This window comes from Staurois parvus, unplaced genomic scaffold, assembly GCF_062004578.1.
Source record: "Staurois parvus isolate SC_StPar_1 unplaced genomic scaffold, SC_StPar_1.0 ptg000021l, whole genome shotgun sequence".
In the NCBI taxonomy this organism is placed as follows: domain Eukaryota; kingdom Metazoa; phylum Chordata; class Amphibia; order Anura; family Ranidae; genus Staurois; species Staurois parvus.
Window position 1 is genome coordinate 2,610,181 of NW_028317817.1, and position 18,923 is coordinate 2,629,103.

The 18,923-nt window shown below is 44.5% G+C and overlaps 1 protein-coding gene across 1 annotated transcript in view; it reads right to left on the reverse strand.

Annotated features, from left to right (window-relative positions):
• GPD1L (glycerol-3-phosphate dehydrogenase 1 like) overlaps window positions 1-17,377 on the reverse strand; it is a 71,086-nt gene extending 53,709 nt beyond the window's left edge. The window contains exons 1-3 of the mRNA XM_089690778.1: window positions 17,240-17,377; window positions 10,525-10,702; window positions 5,710-5,850 (exon numbers count right to left, since the gene is read on the reverse strand). Of these exons, the coding sequence (XP_089546904.1) occupies window positions 5,710-5,850; window positions 10,525-10,702; window positions 17,240-17,283 (363 nt within the window). The 5' untranslated portion in view covers window positions 17,284-17,377. The remainder of the gene's footprint in view (window positions 1-5,709; window positions 5,851-10,524; window positions 10,703-17,239) is intronic.
• Between the last annotated feature and the right edge of the window lie 1,546 nt (window positions 17,378-18,923).

The following is an 18,923-nucleotide window of genomic DNA, read 5'->3' on the forward strand; positions in this document are numbered from 1 at the left end:
TAGAAGAGATTGACAGACCACCAAAATAGGCTCATGGTCAGACCACGGTACCGTGAGAATAGAAATAGCACGAACCAAGGGGAGATGTTTACGTGATACGAAGGTGTGGTCAATTCTGGAATGAGAACGATGAGGGTGGGAGTAGTAGGTATAATCTGTCCCCCGGGGATGAAATTCACGCCATAAGTCCACCAGATCGTGGGTATGTAATGTACGTATAAAAGACTTTGCCGAAGCGGAAGGGTCAGAATGTTCTGCTGGATATTTATCCAACGCCGGATTTAACACTAAATTAGAATCCCCGGCCATCAAATGAGTACCCCGTTGATGTGTTGCCAGGAGAGAACACAGATGTGACAGAAAAGGTCCAGGGTTAACGTTAGGAGCGTAATAGGACATTATGGTAACTTCTATACCTTGTATTGTGCCCCGGAGTAGAAGGTATCTGCCATTGGGATCAGCAATACGTCTCACACAGACAAATGGAGTTTTACTATGAAAGGCGATCAATACACCTCTCTGTTTAGTGGGGCCATAAGCCTGAAATATCTGAGGGTAACGAGCATCAAAGTATTTTGGGGCAGAAGTAGATGAGAAATGGGTTTCTTGCAAACAAGCAATGTCAACTTGACGAGCTCGGAGAAATTTAAATATCTTTACCCGTTTCTGCGGAGAGTTCATCCCCTGGACATTCAATGATAACCAGTTCAACGACATGGTGATCTATAGGAAGAAAGATCAAATCCACTGCAATCCCCGGGAGCCCTGAAAAAAACATTTACGAAGACACACAAAGCAAAAAAGAAAAAAAAAAGAGAGGAGATGGAAAAGAAAGGAGAAGACAAGAAGACATCCAATATACAAGCAATATATCTATGAGACAATAAGGTTAATTCAAACATCATAGCAGGTAACTGTGGGTAAAACACCCACATAGAGGCTGGGTAGCGGTCGGGAGAAAAAACCAGACCGCTAGTCAGCTCGTAGAGGGGACACGTTGGTCCACCGGAATAACTCGGCAATAACAAAAAAGAGATATAAACATATTATATAAAACAACTTAGGCTAATACACCTGTGGATGATAAATCCAAAAATCGCAGGGCTAGAAAAATCTCAACCAATCAGTGCGGAAAAAACAAACAGCCACCCTAGATTGGAAGGGATAAAACACATGGAGGTCATGGAACCTCTGAACAACTCTAGCATTAAACCCAGGAAGTGGCGATAAAAATCCACTTGTGATGAGAGTACATACTGGTGATCAGCCACTAAGCATCAAGTCGCGGAGACTTCCTGGAAACGTTGGGCCCGCAGAGACCGGAGGGCCTGGGAGCTACCTTGACTAGGAGGAGATTTACGGAGAGGCTGGGAATTTCGAGGACGTGAGGAGACTGAGGCCTCCTCATTCTGGGAATGTGGTAGTTCCAGATTCAGTTCCCGAAAATGGCATCGAAGATCCGCTGGCGAAGAGGCCTGGAATTGATGACCTTTAGAGGAGAATGATAGCTTGAAAGGGAAACCCCATCTGTACTTAATATCAGCCGATTTAAGAATTTGGAGATAGGGCCTCAAGGTGCGACGTTTGGCAATCGTGACTGGGGATAGATCTGCAAACAGTTGGATAGAATGTCCCTGGAATTCCAACGCTAAACGGTTCCGAGCCGCCTGCAGCAGGCGTTCTTTAGTACGGTAGAAGTGTAATTTAATAATAATGTCTCTGGGAGGACCCTCCGTGGACTTAGGTGCTAAGGCTCTATGAATACGGTCAAACTCTAAACGCTCCAAGGGAATCTCAGGGGCCAATTCCTGAAAAAGAGCGGTGGCAGTCCCCTGTAGATCTGCGATTGCCTCGGGGACTCCGCGGATACGGAGATTATCCCTGCGTGCCCTATTTTCAGCGTCCTCTAATTTATCTTTTAAAGTGTCCAACTCAGCATGTAGATCCTCCACTTCCTGTTCATGTCCTTCCAAAACTGTAGTTGCCAGATCCATACGCTGTTCCAATTGATGAGCACGAAGGCCCAACTCCTTTAGGCCTCTCGCCAGATCAGAAGATAATTTACGTGAGGCGGCGGTAATCTCCTCTCGCACTATAGCACGGAATTTGTGTAGCAAGTCTTCAGGATGTTGTTCAAGAGTATCTGCCATCCCCGATGGAAATTGCCGCTGACTATCGCCATCAGACTCAGGATCTCCAGGAAGCTGAGTATTATCGTCAGGTTCAGGTGGACTAGGCATCAGCTTAGTGGCACGGCCCTGCGGGGGGGATTGCTGTTGGGCCCGATGTTTTGGTTTAGTGCGAGGAGTGCGGTGCATTGTTAGGAGTAATTCAGAGGATGCCAAATCACTATCAAACTATTGAGATATTACATTAGGGTGTGGAAGCCCATTTGCCGAGAAGTATATTTCAGTGGCACGGCACCAGAAGGTCACTCAGGCATTTCCTCCCGGTGCGTGTACGTGTCCCCCACCAGGGAGGTGTTCACATGTGATTCATGCTGATAATACAGCCTTGGAGGCGCTGGTAGTTATGGTAGTTGGGCCAGGTGTTCAGACAGTATGTCAATTATCCTAAAGTGCTCCAGGCACCCCAGATTCATCCACTCAAGATGGGGGCTGACAGAGGGAACTTCTCTACCCAAGCATCACCACCCCCGCAAAGAGAGAGATCCCCAGTTCCTCTGGGATGGTACAGGGGCTTGGCATGGACTACAGAGCCACCAGCAGAACCAGGGGGACTCACCCAGGCTGCCCCAGTAACTGTCCCATCTCAGGGGCCAGAGGAGCAGAGCAGCGCCGCGATCACCCCGCCGCGGCGGTAATCCACCCCGGCCACGGGATTAGGCGAGACCGCGGCTCCACACGCCGCGACAGGCCGCAAGCCCTCCCGCGGTCCGGTCCGTCGGAGAGGGGCCAAAACCACTCAGCACCCCTCCCCACAAGCCAGGTAAGGTCCGGACAGCCCGGAGTCTGCAGCAGGTTACTGCTGTCCCCCAGATGGCAGTGGATGGAGGTTCAGGCTGCCGGAGCTTTCAAAAAAGCGACTGTTCCCGGCGCCATCTTGGACACGCCCCCCACCTTTTCGTTTCAATTGTGCAAGGCAAGCTGTGGGTGGCGAGCTACATCATAACTAGAAATCAAAATAAAAAAAAAAAAACACGTTGTTAAAGTGGTTGTAAAGACTCAAGGTTTTCTTTACCTTCATGCATTCTATGCATAAAAGGTAAAAAGAAAAAAAAAAAAAAAAAATAACCTTCTCTGTGCTGCAGCCTCCCCAGATAGTCATCCAAGCCCCCTCAGCGATGTGCACTGGAGTCTCGGCTATCCTCTCGTTATTGGCTGAGCCAATTGGCTCCCACTGGTGTCAATCACAGCCTGTGAGCCAATGAGAAGAGAGAGGGGGTGGGGCCGAGCTGCTGCTCCATGTGTGAATGGAGACACGGAGCAGCGGGTGCCCTCATAGTAAGCTGCTTGCTGTAAGGGCACCCAACAGGAGGAAGGGGCCAGGAGAGCCTGCTGGGGACCCTAGAAGGAGGATCCGTGCTGCTCTGTGCAAAGCCACTGCACACAGCAAGTAAGTATAGACATGTTTGTTATTTTTAGATTAAAAAATAACAAAACAAAAACAAATGTAAGCCTTTAGCATTGCTTTAAAAAAAAGGTGTTTAGAATTTCTGCTCTACCAAATGTGCTGCACTGGTGAGTCTTTATAAAAAAAAAAAAAAAAAAAAAACCCATACACTACACTACACACACACAAACACACACACACGGAATTGTAAGATGCAAACTTCCATCCCAAAGCCTCTTAAAGGATTTAGATATATATGCAAATAAGATCATCTTACTGCACATAGCCTCCTCAATGTGTTAATGTTTTGAGCACTTGCCTACTAGTCACTTTTAACCCCTTCCTGGCCAGGCAAATTTTCAACTTTCAGTAGTGTCGCACTTTGAATGATAATTGCGCAGTCATGCAACACTATACCCAAACAAAATGTTTACAATTTTTTTGAGACAGATAGAGCTCTCTTTTTAATCACCTGGTTTTTTTTTTTATGCTAAAAAAAAACAAAAAAAAGTTCCCTTAGCTGGTGTTGTAAATAAGTAGTTTGTCTCTTTAACTGATGTGCGCTAATGAGGCTGGGGTGATGGGCACTGATAGCCGGCACTGGCGGGCATTGACAGGCATCGCTGGTGAGCACGGATGCATTTATGGCACGGAGGTTGGGGGTGGACATTGTACGGCAAGCAGATATTCTGACAGGTCTGCAGCAGACCTGCATGGCATCAGCGATCTACTGATGGCTGGTGCAATGCTTTCCAGGCTCCTGAAGACAAAAATAATTGCACATTTTTTTTACCTGCTAAAAAAAAACGTGCATTTAATATTTATTTTTGTCTAAAAGGTGAACTTATCCTTTAAGTTGTTACAACTTGCCACAATCTTAACATAAGCTACATGTGGTGTGTGCATGATGGAATTCTCAGTCCCTTTCTCTGTAGAAAAATGGAACGAATGGTGCTCAACAACCTAGCCACCATTCTCACTAAAGTGTTGTATTGGCCTCCTTTAGCCCAAATACATTTTTAGTATCTGGTAGCCAAAGAGGTAGACCTGTTACATCTCTCAAGGGCTCCAGCAGTAAATTTGTACTTAAAGAGGAACTCTACCCTTCCATTCCTGTATGCAAGTGTTAAACATTTACTCCTTAGTCAAGCGACAAGTATGAGTTTAGTGCTGTCCACTTTTTTTTTTTTTTTTTAACCCGATCTTCCTCGGCGGTCTCCTCCTGTATAGTCATCTTGGATTGATATCCCACACAACTGCAGACACGTCACAGACCTATAGGACCTGGCAAAGCCCTATGTATCTGCACATGCACAAAAATTATTTGTGCTAGGTCCCATAGACTGGCAGACACCCACTGTATATATATCTGCGTATGAGTGACAGATGTGCAGATACCGCACAGCATTAATCATCCTCACCTAGGCAAGGATGGAAGAAGTATAAACTAAAATTTAAAAAATAGATAAAATAGAAAAAAAAAAAAAAAAAAAAAAAAAAAAAAAAAAAAAAAGGAAGAAGGAGTCATGGAAGAGGAGTGCTTTTCATGGATGAAGGTCTGTTTTAGGTTCCTAAGTTTGCATTCTTGCTGCAGAGGGTCTAGATCCATTTGCCATAGCTTTAATTTGATGGCATTAGAGGAACATGGCATGAAAGAAAAACACATAAGAACACACAAAACGGACAGAAAAACCCAAACCTGCAAGAGAGAAACGGAACAAGTATGTATGGTAGTAAGCCCTCTCTTCTGGCGTTCCCTAGACTGTCCCAAAAGCTATACCCTTCCAGCTCATGACATATGCCTCTGGTAATACAAATGGTTAAACTAACTTGTGTTTAACCATTTGTTTGATATAGTGCATCCTATATATGGTGCTGGTGGCTTATTCACAGACAGAACACTTTTAGTGCGGCTTTCTTTTATATATACTCTGATAGCACAAGCCCTTCTCAGATATTACTGGGGATATCCTTGTCACAGCAGGTGCTTGTGTTATACCCTAACCAATGCATATCTAGAATGGTTGTAATATTAGTCAAAGTTGCACAGCAGAGAGAAAAGAACAGAATTGGTCTCCCTGTTTATTATAAGTGGTGCATCCATCTCTCCTCCCATAACTGCAAAAAAACAGTTACCTTGATAAGTGTTATTCCAAGAGCTTTGTTATGGACTTTCCCTGAAATCTCCTGGCAGATTTTATGTATAAATTGATGAGGAATGACAAAGACTAGGAGATCAGCATCTTTCACTGCATCAGTAAGATTTGGAATGGCAACCTAGAAGGAGGAAAAGAATATGATTACGATAGCTTGAAACAAAAAGAACAAACTGAAATTCAAGGAGATATCCAAATGTATTTTGTATTTTCACTTGAAAGAGTTTGTTGGACCAAGCTAGCCCATATGAATTAATTCCCTGCCAAAACAGTCTGGATGCTAAAATAGATTGTAGTAGCAAAGCTGTGTTGCAGCAGTAGTGCCAGCGATTTCTTCTCTGCTACTTATTTTTATCAGTGAATAAAAGGCTCTACGATTGGCCAAGGTGGAGGTGATTAAGTCATCCACATGGCTCTCTTCCTCAGCCAATCAAAAGGAAGCCTTGAATTCACTGATAAAACCACAAGGCTTTTCTTGAATGGCAGAGATGTGCTACAACCAACTCTTTTAGAAGCAGAGGAGAAGTCATTTGTACTGCTGCCGTAACACACCATTGCTTATTGTACTTCGCTAACGCTACTACAGTCTGTCACAACGGTCTCAGGTGGCCAGACTGTTCGGACTTAAAAATAAATTTTCTTGGGTCAGGATCCAAGGTGAAAAAGCACTGTAACCAGTAAAAGGTTCTAGCCTATTTGATCTTTGAAAGGATGTTGCATCCACAAAAACAAAGACCATATGCTTCTTTAAGCAGGAGACAGAAGAGCTACTTCTGAAAAGGACAGATTTGTAAAAAGATGGTGGCTGGTAAAAACACATACGTCTGTTGTGGCACTAAGATTAGCCAGAATAAGACAAGAATAAAGGGGATGGATGCTTGTGCACTGTAGCTTACGCTTACAATCAGAGCAGAAAATTGCTTAACTGCTCAAAAGGCTCTTAAGAGAAGTTTGGGTTTTTTTTTTGTTTTTTATAATACTTACCTAGGTGGATGCAGCATTGATCCAATGCTGCATCTGTCCCCTGCAGGGTGAGAACGGAGCGATCAAACACAGCTGATCGCCCAGTGCTCCCTGCTGCTCTGAGAAGAGAGTGTTCTGCCCCCCCAGCACTTAATGGAGCACTGGGCTGTAGAGGGGGATAGAACGGCTGGCTCAGACACTCAGTGGCTCACTGAGTGGCTGAGCCAGGTGCTGGTCCAGGCTCCTAAGCAGATGCTGACCATATGGCTGTGATCTTTTCCCAGCCTGGATGACATCAGCCGACAGTGGACTTTAGCCAGTTGTCGGCTGAAAACGGACTGCACTCCTGTGATCCATAGGCGAAGTACAGCCAAACGAGCTTTAGCTGTACTTCTCCTTTAAAGCTGAAGTATCTAAAGAATATGTAAACCCAACATTTCATATTGCTGATATATGCCTGCTGTACCATGTACTGGTATGAAAAAGTAACCTGTTCTTTTTGTATGGTTTCCTTTGTGCAAAATCCCTGGTAATCTTGACAGCCCCCTTGCTTTCGGATTAAAAACTGACCACTCTTGGCAGGAGAACACACTATGGTCAGTTCTCTAGCTATGCTGAGAATTCAGTGTGCTCTCCACCAATGACCTGTCTTCTGCTGACACACACCCCCATGCACAGCCTTTCACTGGAAAGAGCAGATTGCTGCCATTTCTTCTACCCCAGCTCTTATGCAGTTGCAAACAGGGGGTATGTAATCACTTATAAAAAAAATTATATACAATTTTTCATTTTTTTAAATCTATACACAAAATGTTTTGCCTTTCATTTTTAACTGAATGGGTTGTTTAAAAAAAAAAAAAAAAAAAAAAAAGAAGGTGAGGGTTTACAAGCAAACACTTTAAGTATGCATATTTTCACATAGTTATGTTAGTTTAAGTATGCATGTGCCATACTTGGCCAATCCCAGTGGAAGCTGGAAATCAATGCAGTAGGCACCACTACTATAGTGATTGCTTCTGACTTCTCAAGCCTATGCCAAGTGGCTGCCCTGCTGCCTGAAGAACACAGGGGATCACTGACTCGTTATGGGTGCCAGATGAGACGGAAATCATGCTGTCATTACCCTGCCTCACCAATCAGAGAACACTTTGCATTCAAACCAGTTAGACTGTTGGACACACGGACACACGCACACACACACGGACACACACACACAGACACACACACACAGACACACACACACAGACACACACACACAGACACACACACACAGACACACACACACTTTGGACTGACCTGCCCCAAGCCCAGGGACCCTTTCCTCGGAATCCAGTGGTTGAAGGCCAGGTCCTGGTTGCAAGAGCTGCCCTGGTAGTTCCGCCATTAGTGTAACTAGGTTATTTTATACAATTGTATAATGATTTTTTTTTTTTTCTTTTTAAACTTTTTTTGAGCCCAGTTGAGTGGGAGAGGGAAAGGGAGGGAACTAATGTCTACACCTGTTCTGGTGCCAATTATCTAAGAGATGCAAAAAGCTAAACAGGAATATCCCTATGAAGTAGTAAACCGGTCTTTCAGCAACACAACATGAGGCATAATATGTATTAAAATATATACACACACTTTATTATGGACATCTAAAATAACAAAAACAAAAAAGGAAGTGTGTGTGTGTGTGTGTGTGTGTGTGTGTGTGTTTTGGGGGGGGGGGGGGGGGGGGGGGGGGGAGGGAGAATGGACAAAATTTCAATATTTTAATTGACTTATTGAAATTTTTACAAAATAGCCTTTTGTGGCTGAAATTACACAGATACCCTACTACATATTGGGTGGGACTGCCTCAAAATAAAATGCTATTGGATTTATCAATTGATAGATGTGGTACTTGTTAGAAGCTTAAAAAGGACACTGGCTGTCCCCACTGTAGTAAAGGTCAAGCGTAAAATGTCTTGGTACCTTACAAACATCACCCTCTCAGAATTGCTACAGGATTCCATTCACAAATTTAAGGCAATGTCTGGATGCTTTGGAGAAAACATTATATGCCTGCGGATTTTGACCATGACCTCCTGACACTTTGAAGTGGTTGTAAAAGCTTGAGGTTCTTTACCTTCATGCATTCTATGCATTAAGGTAAAAAAAAAAAAAAAAAAAAAAAAAAAAAAAAAAAAAACACACACCTTCTGTGTGCAGCAGTGCCCCCAGCCCACTCAATACTTACCTGAGCCTCATCACGATCCAGCGATATGAACAGCCTCGGCTGTTTCGGGTCTCTGCCTCCTCATTGGCTGAGACAGCAAGCGGGAGCCATTGGCTCCCACTGCTGTCAATCACAGCCGCTCAGCCAATGAGGAGAGAGGGGGTGGGGCCAAGCCACAGCTCCATGTGTGAATGGACACACAGAGGCAGCGGGTGCCCCCATAGCAAGCGACTTGCTGTGGGGGAACTCAACAGGAAGGAGGGGCCAGGAGAGCCTGCGGGGGGACCAGAGAGGAGGATCCAGACTGATCTGTGCAAAATCACTGCACACAGTAGGCAAGTATAACATATATAAAAGGAAATGATGGGCAGGCGGCAGCTCTCTCATTCTGGGAGTAGGTCATAGGACGCCCTCCCACTTAAACTGCGCATGCGCGCCCCCGGGGCACGTGGCAATCTGTGGTGCGCTGTGTCCCTGGGACACAGTTGATCACAGTAAAGAGCCGATGACACAGGCTCTGTTATATGATAAGCTGTGTCCAATCACAGCTGATCGCATGTAAACAGGAAATGCTGGTTAACGGCAGTCCTCTCCTCACTCTGACAGTACGCGAGGACAGGAGAGCCGGTAAGTGGCATTCCTCAGAGGGGACATCTACAATGATCATCAGTGCACTGATGATCAGTGTAGCCCCATCAGTGGCACCTGTCAGTGCCCATCAAAGCTGCCTTTCAGTACCGCCTATCATTGCCATATATGAGTGCTGCCTCAGTGCCCATCAGTGAGGCCTGTCAATGCCAACCAGTGCCACCTAGCTGTGCCTCCTCATCAGTGCAGCCTCATTAGCACACATCAGTGAAGGAGAAAAAAAAAAAATGTACTTATTTACAAACATTTTATAACAGAAACTAAGAAGAAAAAACTTTAGTTATTTCTCTTCAAAATGTATAGTTCTTTTTAAAGACAGCTCTATATGTCTCAAAAAAGATAAAAAAAACTTTTGTCTGGGTGTAACGTTGCATGACTGTGCTATTGTCAAAGTGCGACAGAACTGAAAGGGGCAGGAAGGGGGTAAAAGTGCCGGTAGGCAAGTGGTTAAGGAACTGCGGCATATTCACTTTCCAAACATGGCCATCTTGGGCCCTCCTGTCCCTTGCAATATCTTCCTCCTGTGCTATTTAATATTTTCTTTCCTTGTAATAATTTTAAATAGGTCCTGTTCTTCTATTGTGAATAAGGGCATAATGTTTGTAATTTGAACTATCATGCATCCAGGTTCATTTAATTTTGTTAGCGGTATTGGTACGTGTTGTGTAATCTGACAACTGTACTGCTCCTCAGCCTAATGTACCCATTTGGCCTTTCTTGGTTTAAATGCTTCATTGATGACCTTACTTTTATTTTGTCATCTTGCACACAGTTGTACTTTCTATGCAAAAATAATTTTAAAACAGAATGAGTGTAAATGGCATATTTGGCTCTGGTGATTTGCAGTTTAACAAAACTGACAGGTATGTTCAAAATCATCCACTATAATAACCATTCTTATATTTTTTTTTATTGTTTGCTTCTATATCTATCCATCTATATAAAATACACTGGCAATGCAAAGAGTTTAAAAGAGAATCTCACCACATTCTCAGGCAGCTTATACCCCGGGAGATATTTAACATTTTCATGCTCCGTATTGATGATCTCTGTAAGTTTTCTCCCATTAATATTTTCTTCAAACACCCACATATTGACAGTAGGAGCAAACTTCTGCAGCTTCTTTACATTGTTTCCTATGATTTTCGCAATAGCGGAGCCCCTTGAAACAGAAAACAAAACAGGAAGATTTATGAACAATGTCTAAATGTAAAAACATATCAATAGTAAAGATTATAGGAATAGATCACCAATTCAAGATTGATGGAGAGGAATTTCAAGTTTCTTTTATAGGCTAGTCCACAGTGTTCTTTTTATTGTGCCTGCAAGGGCGATGACTAAACACACAAAGATCAATGCTCAGGGGTTGGGTGGAATGGAATTTGGCACGGATTGTATTGTAAAACCAAACAAGCGCATTGATACTATAAATCTAAAAAAGGTTTACATTTTACATACATTATCTCATAATTCTACTTAAAGCTGAAAAATTAAAGTCCACTGCAAGGGCTAACTGCTCATTTATGCCTAGGGTACCAAGTACAGCAGTTCTACTTACCCAATCCTCAATGCTGCTAGACCAGTCCCAGCAACCTCTTTTTCCCTGCACTTTGGAGACCTAAGGCCTTCGAACGTCATCAAGACCGATGTAGAGCCAATAGCCCTACACTGGACATGAGGATAGTTCACTTCCGGAATAAGTCCTCCCATGGTATTCTGACAGCAGCACTCATTGCTGACAGATTAACCTGATCAGCAGCCGCTGACTGAGAAAAATTTTCCAAATTGTCCAGCTGACAGAAGTCAAACGCTTGACTTCTGTCAAGAGGGGATGGCTACACACTGACCAAAAAATTTGTCCGGTCCCTGCTAAACCAGCTGAATTGTAATTTTAACCAGTTAACCCTTACAGTGCAGGGGAGCCCCAGTGTGAGAAAGGACTTTTTAACTTCAGCGTTAACTATTGACATATTGAGTAAACACGCTCGGATCGCCAGGGTTGGCTGCTATGGAATTTGGCATTGGGTAGAAGGCAGGCTCATTCACACATTCTGCAGCTGATAAAAATTGTAAAAACCCAAGGACCATTATAATATGAAAACATCTAAAACTGTTTACATATCTTACTCCATTATAACTAAGACAGGTTGGGATGATAAAAAACTCTTCCACAAAAAAAAAAAAAAAAACCCACACAGCAAAGATCCAGCATTAGGATGGATTACATTAGCAAAGCCAGCAGTGATGAAAAATAAAGTGGCGTAGTCCTGACTTAGGCAGAGGACAGCTTTGCTGCTGTTCTGACAATGTAATTAAGAGTTCCTCTAATCAGATTACCACATGAATGACAGGCTGTTATTCTACACAAGGAGACTGGTAACAGTAACACCATAAACACCTCCAGGGCTATATAAAAGAGGAAAGCTAAACACAAAAGGCCTGACCTCCTAAATAAACCATCACCCTGGCAAAAATGTTGTTTGCTTTTAACTTTTGATTCTGGAATGAATGGACATTACCGAAAGAAAACCACATTCACTGTTAAAAAATTTGTTCGAGAAAAATTATCCATCCCGCTCTGCCAAATGTTCTTGCCAATGCGGTCAAAAACGAATGTCGATTTGAACTACTAATGATAAGAAAAAAAAAACTCTTCGAACCCTCTTTCCCTAACAATGTTCATTCAAAATTCTACCCATCTATTGCCAACTTAAGGGAGAACTATAGCCAAAGTTTTTAGGCCTGTATTTCTGTGGATCACAGTTCGTTCTGCATTCCAGGCTGTAAAAAGATTCCGACTTCAAAGTCGGGATCCACCCCAGAGTCTGGAGCGGCACCTAGTTCAGTCTCTAAGCGAAGCACTGAGAGCCTGAGCCATCCACTCCCTCCCCCTCCACAGCCCAGAGCTCCAGTGAGTGCTGGGGGAGCTGAGCAGAGAGTGGTGGCGACAGTCCCGCTCTCTGCTCAGACTGGCTGTGAGAAGTCAGCAACGATGTGATTGCCGATTTCTCACCTAAAGAGTCGGCGGGGGAGATACAGCATTGGACCCATGCTGAATCCACCTAGGTACCATATTTCTCACTCCATAAGACGCACCTGACCATAGGACGCACCTAGATTTTAGAGGAGCAAAACAAGAAAAAAAAAATATATATATATATTCTGAACCCATGGACTGTGGGCATACTACAGGAGGCGGCCAGAGACCGCGGGCATACTACAGGAGGCGGCCAGAGACCGCGGGCATACTACAGGAGGCGGCCAGAGACCGCGGGCATACTACAGGAGGCGGCCAGAGACCGCGGGCATACTACAGGAGGCGGCCAGAGACTGCAGACCTTTGGAGAACGGAGCCAGGCTGGGGGGGGGGGGGGTACCTGAATTTGACAGGTGCTGCCCGCTCCCACAAGCTTTGTTTCCCTTTGTCACCCCTTGCTAGGATTGTGGCTTTACACTTGGCTTAGGATATTCTGATAATGTGTAACCCTTTCATGAAATGACACTTCTTACTGATGATGGAAATAAAGTGTGTGGTCTATAGGCATGTGCCCCCTGTGCACATCTAAACACACCCTTAAACTGGCCATACACTGATAGTTCAGTGGATAGAAATAAAATAAAAAAAAAGGACGAAGAAGGGATTTCCAACATGCCCCTTCCATGTAGGTCAACCAAAACATTAGTCCCCACTGAACGGACCAAACTTTGATCATTGTATGGCCATCTTTAGCCATATGGCTGACCTTCATTCTCAAAGCTGGGGGTTCTCTGCTGATAAGCAATTTACTGTGCCTTGAAAAAGTATTCACACCCCTTGAAATGTTAGACATTTTGTCATGTTACAGCCAAATAATGTAAATGTATTTTATTGGGATTTTATGTGATCGACCAACCCAAAGTGGTACATAATTGTGAAGTGGAAGGAAAATGATATAGTTTTTAAATTTTTTTACAAATAAATATCTGAAAAGAGTGGCGTGCATTTGTATTCAGCCCCGAGTCAATACTTTGTAGAACCACCTTTCACTGCAAGTCTTTGTGGGTATGTCTCTACCAGCTTTGCACATCTAGACAGTGAATTATTCGCCCATTCTTCTTTGCAAAATAGCTCAAGCTCTGCCAGATTGGATGGAGAGCATCTGTGAACAGCAATTTTCAAGTCTTGCCACAGATTCCCAATTGGATTTAGGTCTGGACTTTGACTGGGCCATTCTAACATACAAATATGCTTTGATCTAAACCATTCCATTGTAGCTTTGGCTGTAGGTTTAGCTCCATCCATCTTCCCAACTCTGACCGCTCACAGGAATCAATAGCTCCCATTGCCCTCAGAGTCTCCTGTGAGGCCAAGAGAAGAGGAGCGAGCTCCAGCAGATGGGGACAGTGTTGGATTGGACTCAGGTAAGTGTTTAGGTATGAGAGGGGAGCAAGTAGTGTTTTTCTTTTTCTACCTTAACCACTTGCCTACTGAGTACTTATACCCCTTTCCTGCCCGGGCAATTTTCAGCTTTCAGCACTGTTGCAGTTTGAATGACAATTGCGCAGTCATGCAACATTGTAACCATATGAAATGTTTATCTTTTTTTAACACAAATAGAGCTTTCTTTTGGTGGTATTTAATTACCACTTGGTGTTTTATTTTTTGCGCTATGAACAAAAAAAAAAAAAAGTTTCTATTATAAAATATTGCAAATGGGTAATTTTTCTCTTTCGGTGATGTGCATTGATGAGGTTGCACTAATAGGCAGCAATGATGAGCACTGATAGGTGGCACTGCTGGGCACAGGTGGGTAGAACTGCTGGGCACTGATCATCAGGGCCCTGACGATCAGTGCAGATCTGTTCTCTGACAATTGCTGGTTACTGGTAGTACTTTCCTCACACTGTGACAGTGTGAGGAAAGTGCTTCCAATAACCTGCAACTTTATTTACTCGGTGATCTGCTGTGTCATTGGACACAGAGAATCATGTGGTAAAAGGCCGCTGTGATTGGCAGTTTACCACATCATGTAATCAACTGTGCTCGCAGGACACAGCGATCATGGGGCGTGCGCTCTGGGAGGACGCCCTCCCAGAACTGGACAACTGTGCTGTAGACGTCATTCGGACATTTAGAACCACTTTAATTGATGTGCGCCAGATATGCAGTCATGCTATTCATCTACATTGGCTGTCATATTGATAGTTTTTCTAGAAGAGCTCTTACTATTAATGCTAAATTGTTGGTTTGGTTGGGTTAGCACCTCTGCCTTGCAGTACTGGGATCCTTAGTTCAAATCCCAGGCAGAACGCTATCTGCATGGAGTTTGCATGTCCTCCTACACCTCAAAAAAATGCCAATTGGTTAACTGGCCCTAGTATGAGCATGTATGCGAGTCAGTATAAGACCTTATATTGTATTCGCCTTGAAAGCAAGGAATGATGTGAATGTACAATATGCAGGGTGCTGCGTAGATGGCTATCATGATGTAAATCCCTGTAATAACAAATTGTATAGAAGCCCTGTACAGCTGAACAGAGTGATGATATGAGCTGCTCTCAGCACTAGCGGGGGAGGGGGTAGGAGATCAGGAAGAGCTTCACTTCCCCTTTAACTGGGCTTCATGTCTACACTAATATTATCAATAGATTTAATACAAAAAAAAAAAAAAAAACACAACAAAAAAAAGAGAAAGCAGCATAAGGGCTGGTTCACAATATAGAAACGCAGTCTGGATGCGCAATTTTAACACGTTTCGGTGCATTTTTTATGTGTTCCAGATGCTTTTTTTCTCCATTCTTTGGGTCATTAGGGGTCCAGTGCATTTTTCTTCGCTTTACCACATTCCGGTAGAGTTTTTGATGCATTTTAACATGTTCCAGTACATTTTACAGCTTTCCAGTACAGTTCTGTTCAGGAAAAATGCAGCATGTTATCCTTTTTTCTGGAACCGGAACGCACTGGAACTGCAAGCACTGATGTGAACCATGCCACTGACAACGATGTAAACCTACTTACTGTGCATTTAGACGCAGAAAAAGAAAACGCACTGGACTGCGTGTAGTATGAACCAGAACTTAGGACCGGTTCACACCACAAAAACGCACTCTGGATGCATTCCGGATACGTTTTTGCTTACAGTTCACACAACACGCAGTTCCGGTACAGTTTGCCATGTTCCAGTACAGTTCTATGCAGAAAATAAAATGCAGCATATTCTACTTTTTTTTTTCTGCACCGAAAACTGACTGCACTGGTGTGAACTACGGCCATTGGAATACATGGAAAACACTGTTCATGAGTTTTTGAGACAGAAAAAAAACAAACAAAAAACTATTTGCAAAGTCTCCCAGGATGTCATTTCCTGTATCCCAGGAGTACTTTGGTTTCCTGTAATTGCGGGCCTTGGAAACTGGAAACGACGCGAATGGGAGGTGTTCTGTCTCTCTAATCTAAGCATTGAAAGCGATATCTCTGTAACTTACAGTTGTGATGAGATAGCGATAACTCCAATTTTAGTTGAATATCACAGGCAGTGACTCAATACAGAAGACACCTTGTAGATCTTGTGAAGTTTATTCCATAAACTGAGAGAATCTTACAATGAAGATTCGATAGGTCAAAAGATCACAATGTGCTCTGCTTCATGACATGAGGCTAGAAGCTGCAATGCCTTACTGGGAAGGGGGGTGGGCTATCTATACAGCATTAACTAGACGGCGCTATATAAGTACATGAAATAAATAAATCAAAAGGAAAAGGGAGGAGCAGAGACAAAATATAGAGAACACTTAAAGGCATATGACAGGCATATGAAACGCCATTTTACCAGAGTCCATGATATATTCCCCTCCTTGCAGTACAGTGCTGTACAGGTTGCCTGGCGGGGGCGGTAACTTCATCCATCTCCACCATTGTTATGGTAACCTATACTGCACACGTTACGCCGAGCAGTGTCTGTACTGCGCATGCACAAGTACGAGTGCTGCATGCTGGGATAGCCAGCAGCACGATTCCAGGAAATAAATACCTGCGGGCTTCAGATGCCCACAGCTATCATGGCGCCTGCCTGCTTCCGAGATCCTGGGAAATGTTTACGATTTATTTAAGTAATTACAGTGCTTTTAATATTGAATTATTCCAATTGGTAATGCTATTTGTAAGGTCATCGTGGATCCACTTTTAACAAAAATTTTTGTAGGGAGACTGGAGCTCCGCTTTAAGCGCCTTAATCTTTTGTCGGGAAATTGCGGGCATAGCGAGTGAAATGGTCAGTTGTTTTTGGTGCGTTTTACTGCGTTCCAGTACAGTTAGGTGCAAAAAAAAAAAAAAATGCAGCATGTTCTACTTTTTTCTGCAACTGGAACTTCAAGCACTGATGTGAACTAGGACATTGACAACTATATAACCTACTTTCTGTCTGTGCATTTTGGATGCAGAAAAAACGCATGTAGTGTGAACTGGCCCTTAATGTAATTAAGCAACACCCAGAATCAGTTTGGCTATTTATGAAAAGATAAAACGAAGCATCAGCTTACCTAGAGGGAAACCATTCATGAGATGAGTGTAGAAGGTGCAGGTGTAGTGACTGCTGTAAGTAGAACTAGATGTCAGTGTAAAGATTGCACACTGATAACACTGACCTGTCCAGGACAGAGGACACAGCACACTCCCTGCTCACCGCCCCGCCATGTACCCTCTACCCAGCACCGTTCTCACCAGTTCCCTGAGCCCACGATGCACACTTTCAGACGACCTGCCATGCTGCGTACAGAGCGGCTGAATGACTTTGTCCGGCCAATGACTCTCACCGCACCCGGCTTGTTGTTATCGTTCCCGTGGCTGCTGAACTAACCAATCAGAGATCAGGAGCCGCCTCCACCCCGCCTATGTCACTTATGGGCGACTAGCAGAGCAGCCCGCTGCATTGTGGGTGATGTAGTCCGAGCGGGACTCACGGCGTGGCTGGTTTGGGAGTGTTTGTAATCAGTGTGTGGTGGAGAGGGGAGAGGTGGACTGAGTGATTTCTAGGCAATTCCAAGTTAAGCCTGATTATCCTCACATAAATCATTTCTTTAGATAAGACTTGTTCAGACTTTTTTCTTTTTACCTGAGGGGATCACCTCCTAAAAATCTCAATCTACAGTTCATCGTACATTAAAGTGTTACTAAACCGAGGGCCTTGCATTCACTATATCCGGTCTCCCCGGGCCCCGCGTTCACCGTATCCGGTCTCCCCGGGCCCCGCGTTCACCGTATCCGGTCTCCCCGGGCCCCGCGTTCACCGTATCCGGTCTCCCCGGGCCCCGCGTTCACCGAATCCGGTCTCCCCGGGCCCCGCGTTCACCATATCCGGTCACCCCGGGCCCCGCGTTCACCGTATCCGGTCTCCCCGGGCCCCGCGTTCACCGTATCCGGTCTCCCCGGGCCCCGCGTTCACCGTATCCGGTCTCCCCGGGCCCCGCGTTCACCGTATCCGGTCACCCCGGGCCCCGCGTTCACCGTATCTGGTCACCCCGGGCCCTGCGTTCACTATATCCGGTCTCCCCGGATCAGGGGCGGACTGACCATTTTGAAACTCGGGCACTGCCCGAGGGCCCAGGGTCAGTAGGGGGCCCCATGAGATGCCCCTGGTACCTTTTTCATAGGCTTTTTTGAGTTTGGGCAAGGACACGGGCCCCATGATCCTCTATTGCCCAGGGGCCTCATGAGTTGTCAGTCCCCCCCTGCCCCAGACCCTGCATTTACTATGTCTGGTCTCCCAGGGCCCTACATTCACTATATCCGGTCTCCCCGGACCCTGCATTCACTATATCTGGTCTCCCAGGACCCTGCATCCACTATATCTGGTCTACAACAGTACACACATCATGGAAGTGCAATTATTTTAGTAAATATAAACTGCTAAATACCTTTTCTCATCAGAACTTAGAGCAGTCTTGTAACTTCTATCAGTGTTCAGCAGAGCACTGGTTAAAGCTTGTAGGAGGAGTTTTCATTCTCCTCTGACTGTCCTATGAGGCTGCATAACTCCTGACCCTCTGTCTGGACAGTGCTGATTGGCTCTGTGCTGATCACATGCACCCTCCCAAAGAAAAAAAAAACACTCTAGCCATACACACTAAACTGAGCATGTGCAGAGTGACTCCTAGAACTCTGTGCTCTCAGCAGATGGATTGGGGACATTAGAAGAGGAGGGGAGGATCAGAGAAGTCAGGATCAAACAGCCTTTTTACACAATGTGTAGGATTAACCCCTTAGGTTCCACAGTGAGTATAACAAGCATGCTTTACTGCATATACAGACTGATTTTACTGTTGTGGGTTTAGGAACACTTCAACCACTTCAACACAGGGCACTTTTACCCCTTTCTGCCAAGGCCAATTTTCAGCAGTTGAATGAC